Source organism: Leuciscus leuciscus (assembly GCF_965113295.1).
Source record: "Leuciscus leuciscus genome assembly, chromosome: 9".
In the NCBI taxonomy this organism is placed as follows: Eukaryota; Metazoa; Chordata; class Actinopteri; order Cypriniformes; family Leuciscidae; genus Leuciscus; species Leuciscus leuciscus.
In genome coordinates this window covers 4076082-4086081 of record NC_138733.1, presented here as the reverse complement: position 1 = coordinate 4086081, position 10000 = coordinate 4076082, and the positions used below count along the sequence as shown (strand labels likewise).

Here is a 10000-nt window from a genome sequence, read left to right as displayed (position 1 = left end):
ACTGTCTATGGTCGCAACTCTCATATTTAACGGCTCTGGTTCGCGCTTAGTAGATACCGGCAAGGCAAGTTCAAAACAAAGCGCGCACGTTGTAGGCTACTGTGATTGGTGGCTCGTTTGACCAGTTAAGTTTTTATCCACTCATAAATAAAAAGGAACGACTGATTTTGAAAATGTTTGTTTATTGTTTGTTTATTTGTTCTGCACGAATATCACATGGATACAGTACAAGGAGGGGAACGAAACCCAGTTGGGTTTATACAGAGTTCCACTCCACTTGCATTAATAAACAAAAAAAATGTAGTAGAGTAAAAAGTAAGATATTTGACTTTGAAATGTAGTGGAGTTAAAGTAAAAGTCTTCCCAAATTGAAATACTTCAGTAAAGTACAGATACGCAAAAAAGCTACTTAAGTACAGTAACGAATTACATTTACTTCGTTACTGTCCACCACTGATTGGCTGATATATATCGCAAAAGCATTGACATTTTTTTTTCATCACCATGTCCCTTCAGGGACACCGTAGTCTCCAAAAACCTTCTTTAGCTTTGATATAAAAATTTTGGCCGATAATGATAACCGATAATTTTTTATATTTGAAAGCCGATAACCGATATATTGGCAGATATATATCGCAGAAGCATTGAAATATATTTTTTCATCACCATGTCCCTTTAGGGGCACCGTAGTCTCCAAAAACCTTCTTCTGAACTCATAAGACCATTCCCTCAGTTAATCAGTTCATGTGTCTGGTATATTCAGTTGGCTAGAATCAGAGCTAATGAGGCCCGTATTGCGAATGAATCATTTTTGAGTCGGTTTCTTATAAAGAATCGTTGTCAAAACAGACAACACAAATTCAGATCAGTTACGCAACTACTCTTACCTTCTCTCTGCCGTCGAGCGCCGATCCGTCAGGTCGTGTACGAATGGTGAACGGCGTGGAAAGCCGCAGGAGAATATTCTGGAAGGAAGAGGGGATTCTGGGAGACACCAGCTCAAAGCTGTTGCTGAATGTGAGTGTTCGGTGTGGGTCGCTTTTGGCTTGTTTTCGGAGTCCCTCCCCGACCTGCAGAACCTCCATGTTGGGTCCCAGCACCAGGTGGAAGGGAAAAGCCCGGCAAAACGTGCTCAGACCGATGCGCAAATCCAGCGGCGAGCGCGACAGCTGGCGGGGGTGTGGAGACGAGGAGGCGGGTTGAGTCCGAACCTCTCGAATGAGGAACGACAAACAAGCAGGAGATGAAGATGAAGGTGGAGATGGAGATGATGAGGGGGAGGAGTCAGCCGAGAGCTCGCCGTCCTCATTGGCTGTGTGAAGCCATGTGGGAGGAGCTTCCTCCACCGAAACATCTGATTGGTAAATGCGCCGGGCGGCGGCTCGGATCAATCCCGGCATGGCCACGCCCACCGTAGGGTCGGGGTTGAAGCAGTGGAGGAGAAGAGTTCGTCCTCCCTCGCTCTGCGCGTTTGTGTCCTCCTTCTCCTGAGGAGCATCTTTGCATAGGAAAGAGGGAGCCTCGGACGAAGCCCGGCGGCCGCAGGACGTTCTGATGTGTTCGAGAAGAGCATCAAAACCGTTGAAGAAGTCCTGCAGGTTCCCGCCGAGAGCTCGCAGAACCCTCTCGTTCTCCTCCAGACACAAGCCGAAGAACTCCTCCCCGAATCGGCCGCGGATGGCGGCGAAGTCCACGCCTGTGCAAAATAATGCAAAACATGTGTATATATTACTTTTATACTGTTACAGATATTACAAATAAATGCTGTTATTTTGAACTTTCTATTCATCAAAGAATCCTGAAAAATAAAATGGATCAGTTTCCACAAAAATATGAACTGTTTTCAATCAACACTGATAATAATCATAAATATTTCTTGAGCATCAAATCATCATATTAGAGTGATTTCTGAAGGATCATGTGACACTGAAGACTGGAGTAATGATGCTGAAAATTCAGCTTTGATCACAGGAATAAATTACACTTTAACGGAGGCAAAAAGACTGCATTTTAAAGACTCCAAACTTTTAAACAGTTAAATGAATTCATAATTTTATAAGACCGTAACCTTTTAATAAAAGTAATACAGCATTTGAAAGCTATACGTTGCTTTTAAAAACACAGTGACTTGGTGTTTTCATATGGAACGTACATTCTCAGATTATTATTGACATTTCCATCAGATTGAACTCATGCAATCTGTGTTTAGCAGAGCTATCCGCTTTATAAACATGCTTTTACTTAAAGATGGAAAGTTTAAAGGTCTGTCCCCCAGCGAAACCATCGATTACCCGTTGAATCAATATCTGCATTAAAGTGCGCTGTGAAACGCTGCTCTGCTGCATTAAAGCGAGATGCGCAGTGGGTTTCGCTGGGCAGGGCTCAGTTCAAATGCCTCATTGCGGTTTATTTATAAACGTGTTCTCGTTAGGGATGGCAGAGTTAGTATCTTAGCAACAGCTCGGGAATGGAGACTGCAGCAATGGAGGGAGTTTTTAGAAAAGTGTCAGTGAGTGTGTATTGAGGTCAAAGTTTTTGCAGCTGGTGTGTGTGTGCGCGCGTGAACTAGAACGGCCCGGTTTGGTAAAAAAATCATGACAAATAATGAGAACACTTAAACAAACCGAAAGTATAAAAAGTCACGTGCACACTTGTGTATGCATTGCACATGCAGAAGATTTTCTATGAAGGATGCAGGACATTTTGGCTGCGTTTAATCATGTGATCACTATCATCCAATCAAGCAGATCGGATCATCAGCCAATCAGAACACGTCTACACTCATGTGGCTTCTGTATCCGGATAGCTTAAAGGGGACATATTATGCAAAATTGACTTTAATATTGTTTTTGAACATATTTATGTGTCCGCAGTGTGTGTACACAACCAGCCTATAGTGGTGAAAATCCATCCACTCCGTTTGTTGTGTTCCCCATAAATCTGAAACAGTGTCTCAAAACGAGCCGTTCAGGGATGTGCTCCAAAGTGATGTCACATTGATTAAGCCCCGCCCATGACTGCTGATGGACTCTGCTGTATTAGCATAGCTCCGCCCCTCAGTGAGCTGTACACAGTCCGCCATGTTTTTTTCCTCGCCAGAGCATTTAACAGCATCATTCAAGAAAGAAATGTATTCTTATTAAAGCTACTAAAGTTATTCAGTGATGAGCAGTGAGTGATTTTCTGTTATTTTTTTAATTCATATTATATTACGCTGCTGTCACTTTAATACAAAGATCTAATATACACATGCGATTTCTTTCCCTGCTGTTTACGTTCACAGACATAACCAACCGTGTGTGCAATTGACAGTTTAAGCGCAATAAGACGTAAAAGAGAACTTAGTTTAACACTCACGCGACGCACCATCTGAGAGCCAGCTTTCTGTGCGCGTGATTCGGATGTGTGCGCTCAGAAAACAAAATATTAGAAGTTAAACTAATATGGCTTAATACGCATGCAGATAATAAACTTTCATGATGATGAAGAACTGCAATGTCATGAGAGAGATGGTGATAGAGATGATAATCAAAACCAAACAGATGTTTTAGTTTTTGTGCAGAATATCGGATGCACGAGCTGTAAAGGCTCCGCCCTCTTCTGGAAAGGGGGCGGAGCAGCTGCTCATTTGCATTTAAAGATGCATGCACGAAAACAGCATGTCTTTCCTTCCACTCAAAAATGGGAAAAGCTTCACAGACACACTCTGGGAACACCTGAGACATGCATTACATCTTGTAAAAAGGGGCATAATAGGTCACCTTAGCTATAACATCCCTGGTGCACTTACCTAAAATAGTTGCTGTGTATTTCAGTATTCCTGAGATGTCAGTCTGGCTGTCGCAGCGCGAGTTCTCAAACAAACACTTCTGCTCGTCTGACAAGCTTCGTACAAACTCTTGTCCACTGTGTGTGAGAGAGAGATTTTGATTAACATTTACCAGGGTAATCTTGTGTTTAAAAATGGTAGGAAAAAGGGTAATCAAAATATCCAAAGAAAACATTATTGCTTTTAAGACATTCCTCGTATTATTCCTATATGGAGGAATAAAAAAAAAGAAACAAATGAGACAAATGTTGAGATGACGGCCCTAAAAAGTATTTGGACACTTCAGTCACTCTTAAACATGTTTGCATGTCAACGTAAAGTCACATTTATTTTAGTTTTCATAATACACAGTGTCTCAGAAAATCATGTCAATGTTTATAATAACTTAATATCTTCATGCCTTATAGTCACATTTAGCAGATTAAAGCTGGGCGATAAAACATAGTTTACATTTTGCGACACAAGCAATCAAACTGTTGAGATTTGCTTTATAATAGATTTGTCGGATTAACTGGATACACAAGATTATACTGTATGTGTGTGTGTGAATAAAGTTGGTGTGTGAACACACTTATACATACAACTTTATATAAAGAGCAGGGCACTAATATAGTAAGATTTTGAGAATTGTTTTTTAAAAAAATCAGGCATTTGATTTAGACAGTGTGCTAAATTTATTGTAAAAAAAGATTGCACATACTTTACAAGCAAAAGCACTTGATCAAAACCTAAAATGTCTGTAGGGTTTGAAATGGTAAATCATTGTATCTAGTGTGCAAAACTGATCAACTTGTTTTGGTATTTTGGATCACATGAAATGAAATCCACTTTAACCCTCTGGCGCTGCTTGCGGGGCCATCAAAAGATATATTTTATTTCAATTAAATGAATGTACTGTACTTTAGTTTGATAATGTTATTTAATATTTTGTATATTTAGGGGATTTTATGGTACTAAAGTATATTTATGCATTAGTTATAATTCAGTTTGATTTCTTTTCAAAGACGACACGTGGCAGATTATTGCTAAAGTTAAAAAAGAAAACAAAAAGTATATTTAAAATTTTTATATAAAATATATCTTTTCCAACACACGTTTTACTCTAAAACTGTGAGAAAATCAGAGACATAAATCTAAACAAGTTTTGCTCCAAATTTGAGGTTGATATCTCAAAAAATGAGCTTTCAGTCAGATTGTGTTCGGCTGCAGTACCAAACGCTTCCACTAGAGGAAATTCGTCTGCCATTCGTTTCCAATGCGCTCATTTTTGACCGTGAACAAAACAAGTGTGAGTATTTGTTTCAGGACCGTTTAACCTTTTCGATTCATGTCCATGTTTGTGTGTGTGTGTGAGTGTGTGTGTGTGTGTGTGTGTGTGTTTTTCAAACAAGCAAGTTTCGTAACATTCCAATGAAGTAAAAAAATTCTATACATTTTTTAAAAAAAGATCTGAAATGACAGAACCGCACCAGAGGGTTCAGTGTGAATCTGTTGTCAAAATACTGTATAGTGAGAGTGAAGAGCTCTAAAATAATGTGGAAAGTAGAACTCTTCTGAAACTCTACAGGATTATCTTTGTTCTTCTCTCAGAACGGTCTAGGAGAAACAGATGAAAGAGACGTGATTTCTCCCAGGAACATCGTGTCTGCGGATCTACCTGATTTCCCTCTGTCTGTAAAACTCCACTGTTCTCTGCAGGGCCAGCTGAATTGTCTGGGTCTGAAAAGAAGAAAAACAATGCAGTCAGAAGTTGCTCGACCCAGATTCACAAGTGACACTACAAAGACACCATTTAACTGGTAAACAAGACCGCTCTCATCACACTGGCCCAAACACACACATCCCGTCTCCTTTCACACCATCCAGTTACAGTACAACAGATTCATGAAAAACAAGCTAAAAACGAACAAAGAAAAAAAAATTCTCAATGGAAACTTTATTATTGATTTTTTTTTTTTAAACAAAGATTATTGGAGTACGTTTTCCAAGAAAGGACTATTTACATTTTTCTACTTTAAAATTTCACATTTAGTTAAATGTGTTACTTGCCTTTGTAATTGCCTGTAAAACTTACCAAGTGAAAAATGTCAGTGCGTAGAGTGCAACAGTCATGTTTCGGATGTAAAAACATTCATTTTCTCCGTAGGGAAATTGATTTTTAATGATGACTTGTAAACATTTAAAGACTGTGAGGTACGAGGTTGTTAAGCGATGGTATTTGCTTCTGTTGAAGCCGTCAGTTCACATTATTTCAGCTTATTATAATCAGAATTCCTAGGAAAAACTACATTACCCATAATGCTGAACATAAAAAATTCCACCAATCAGAGTTGAAACGAGCAAAAAACGCCAAAAGATCTCTTTAGCTCCGCCCACTCTCCTTACGTTCTCAAAATACTTAAAAATGTGTATATTCGTAAATTGGTATATATGTGTGCATATTTTTAAATGAGTAGTTTTATATTTCTCCATCGTTTTTAACTCAATAACACTGCTCGCAATGCATCATGGGATTGTAGTTCTTTCCCTCACTAAAGCTGTTAAGTTCACAGTCTTATAAACCTTTGTGCTTTTGTCCGATTTTCAAATGCTTGTTTCGCTTCAAATCAAAGTTTGTGATGTTATGATCCACCTTGCAGCTGATTGGCTTGATTCAAATCTTATAACGCTTTAACAAAGACTTCCTGAAAATCCCTTTAAGACAAATTAATGGAAAAAGATTCGTCCTGAAAAAAGTGGGCGGGCTCTAATTCACTCTATTGAAGCTGCAGATTAAGTTTTAACTAATTAAACCAATTCTGTGTTTCTTGAAAAGGTGATGGTAAACCGATCGCCTCTATTGGATTTGGTTTGTGTTGGCCCTTTTTAAAGGGATTTACAGTGCTGATCTACCTGTAATAGAATACACTCTTAAGCCTTATCCAATCAACTGCCTTTATCACGCTACCACGGCAACAACATACCAATCACAATCCTCCTCATTTCAGGAAAGCTCTTAATAGCTCACATCCAGCTTTACCTGGCCAAATCTGCTTTAGTGTTCTTACAACAATAGTCTCTCTCTCTCTCTCGACACTAAACCTGATTTATAATAACAATAACACCGCTGAGGATCATAAGAATTGCAATAAAAGTGCATTATGATTATGAGAATGTGGGGGGAAATTAGCTTGATTGTTGGGAAATCAAGTGCAGTGCAAAAATCTTTATGGTCTTGATTTTCTTTTTGCAAACATGTCTTTTTTGGGTTTTTTTTTCTCTCTTACGGGTTTGGGATGAAATGTGACTTCACTCAAACTGTGTGTGTGTGTGTGTGTGTGTGTGTGTGTGTGTGAGAGAGAGAGAGAGAGAGAGAGAGAGAAAGAGATTGATTCTGTTTGACCCGTCAGATTATACTGTGTGTCTGAAACTAATTCCCATGACAGTGACCTTGATGTTCACTGACCACACACACACACACACACACACACACACACACACACACAATCACACGCACGCACGTGCGCACACACACGCTTTTAAGAGCGCCCTCACCAGAAGCACACTGAACTAAGTTCTCTTTCGCGTCTAATTACGCTTAAACATAAGTAAACAAAACATAATTAAACTAAAAAAGTTGAGAGAAACCCGGATGTGTGTCAGTGTAGAGCTTATGCGGCTGAGGAACAATCTCTAGAAGTTTGTCTTTGAACTTGTGTTTTACGGTAACCGTCTAAGAGTAATTAGCTAGTGAAGTGGATTTACTTACTGTAGAGTTCAGGACAGTTATCATGAGCACTGTAATGTTTATAGGAGAAGGAAGCTCTGGAAACCTGCTGATGTCTGATTGGTTAATGTCAATCAACAACAAGAGACAAGAAAACACTCACTTCGCTCACTTTAATAAGAATCAATGTAAATGGTAAATGGACTGCATTTATATAGCGCTTTCACAGACCTATGGCCACCAAAGCGCTTTACATATAGCCTCACATTCACCCATTCACTCACTCATTCATACACCGACGGCGGTGTCAGCCGTGCAAGGCGGGAGCAGCTGGGGTTAGGTGTCTTGCTCATGGACACCTCGACACTTGGTCAGGTGGAACCGGGGATTGATCCACCAACCTTTCGGTTTGTAGACAATCTACATGAACCACTGAGCCACTGCCGCCCCTAATGTATATCTCATTCATACAGTGAAATCTATGCAGTGTTTAATTTTACAATGTAGGAAAGACTCACTGCAGCTGATATTTATTTTATTTGTGATATGGTTTTTGTCCTATTATTTGTCATTTGCATTTCTTCTTATTTTTAATGAAACAATGAAATTAAATAAAGTTGAATAAGGCTTTGGGATGAAATATCTGCTATTCTTGTGTTGTTGAGCATCAAATCATCATATTATACTGATTTCTGAAGGATCATGTGACACTGAAGACTGGAGTAATGATGCTGAAAATTCAGCTTTGATCAGAAGAATAAATTACCGTTCAACATATATTTACATAGAAAATAGTTATTTTAAATTGAAATAATATTTCACAATATTACTGTTTTTCCTGTATTTTTCATTAAATAAATGCAGCCTTGGCGAGCAGAAGAGACTCTTTCAAAAACATTTATGTGGTGTAAATATTCTTGCGCTTCCTTCAGCTTGGCACCAGATATTAAAGATCTTCTCCAAAATCTTGCTGTATTATATATTATATAATAGAAACGTAACCTCTAAAATCGACGAGCCACACAAACAGAGCTACTCACGTGAAGTGCACTGATGCTAATAGAGTTTGATGTTAAATACATAAAAAAATAAATAGTATTTTATTAAATATTATTGCACTTTTCAGACTAAATGATTTATATCAATAGCACTCAGAACTGAATAAAATATATATGTGACCCTGGATCCCAAAACCAGTCACATGTCACACTGGTATATTTGTGGCAATAGCCAACATGGGTCAGAATTATTGATTTTTCTTTTATGCCAAAAATGATAAGGATATTAAGTAAAGATCATGTTCCATGAAGATATTTAGTAAATTTCCTACCGTAAATATATAAAACATGTATGTGTGTTAGTGAATGCTGCACAAAAAACTAAAAAAAAAACCCAAAAAAAACCATGTGGTCCAGGGTCACATATTCCTAATCAACATTTTTAAACTCTGTTTGAGCTTGTTGCAATACTTTTTATTTTTCATTGACTGCCTTCATGCAAGTATCTTACATTTGGGCTGAGACGCGCTATAGAGGCAGCGTAATGTTTCTGTCGGCCTTTTGGAGTTTTTGCATCAGAAGAATCTATGATATCTAATGTTTGATGTATGTATGAGCTTTTTTTTCTATTGTTTTTTACAGCTAAACCCCAGAGGAATATTTCTGTATCATTTAATTTATTACAAACAGCAGCTAAACAATGTAAATCTCTCCATCAAACACACACACACACACACACACACACACACACACACACACACACACACACACACACACACACACACACACACACACACACACAAACCAAAGGATTAATATCTTCTAAAGAGCCGTGTGTTCAGTGAACATTTGATTTGTTTAATCCTCAGACATTATTTCGACAGATATGCAAACATAAGCTGCTGTTTACCAGAGCGAAAACCACAAAAATACTAATGATCCGTTAATGCAAATGTTAGAACTGCCATCTGTAATACTGTACAGTCTGAACTGTTAACATCATTCTGGGAATACTTAACTAACAACGAGCAATACATATTTTATAGTATGTATTAATATTTGTTAAAGTTAGTTAATACAAATACAAATACAACTACTCATTGTTAGTCCATGTAAGCCATTAAATAATATGAAAAGATACAATATTTGATTGTTGATGTTAACATCAAGATTTACATAGTAGTTCATTTTAACTAATGAAATTAACTGATGTAAATAAATGGATAATTTTTGTACAGTGCTACCAGATTCTTTTTTATTCAATGTTAACATTTTCAAGAGAGAATTTAGTGCATGTAAAAGTTGCATGATATTGAAGCATGAGTGGATGAGCGGTCTGTCCATATACAGTCGGTCCTGAGAATGTTGTTTTCATGTAATCCAGCAAAAAACACCACATTCTGGATTTATGCTATTGGAGCAGTTTCCTATGAACCACATTTTCAGGTGCCTCTCTGGTACAACACA

At 38.0% G+C, this 10000-nt stretch overlaps 1 protein-coding gene across 1 annotated transcript in view; it reads right to left on the bottom strand.

Moving 5' to 3' along the window:
- Window positions 1–10000, bottom strand: part of gucy1a2 (guanylate cyclase 1, soluble, alpha 2) — a 36974-nt gene that overhangs the window by 24940 nt on the left and 2034 nt on the right. Inside the window, 3 exon segments of the mRNA XM_082180008.1 lie at window positions 888–1696; window positions 3791–3906; window positions 5487–5548. Of these exon segments, the coding sequence (XP_082036134.1) occupies window positions 888–1696; window positions 3791–3906; window positions 5487–5548 (987 nt within the window).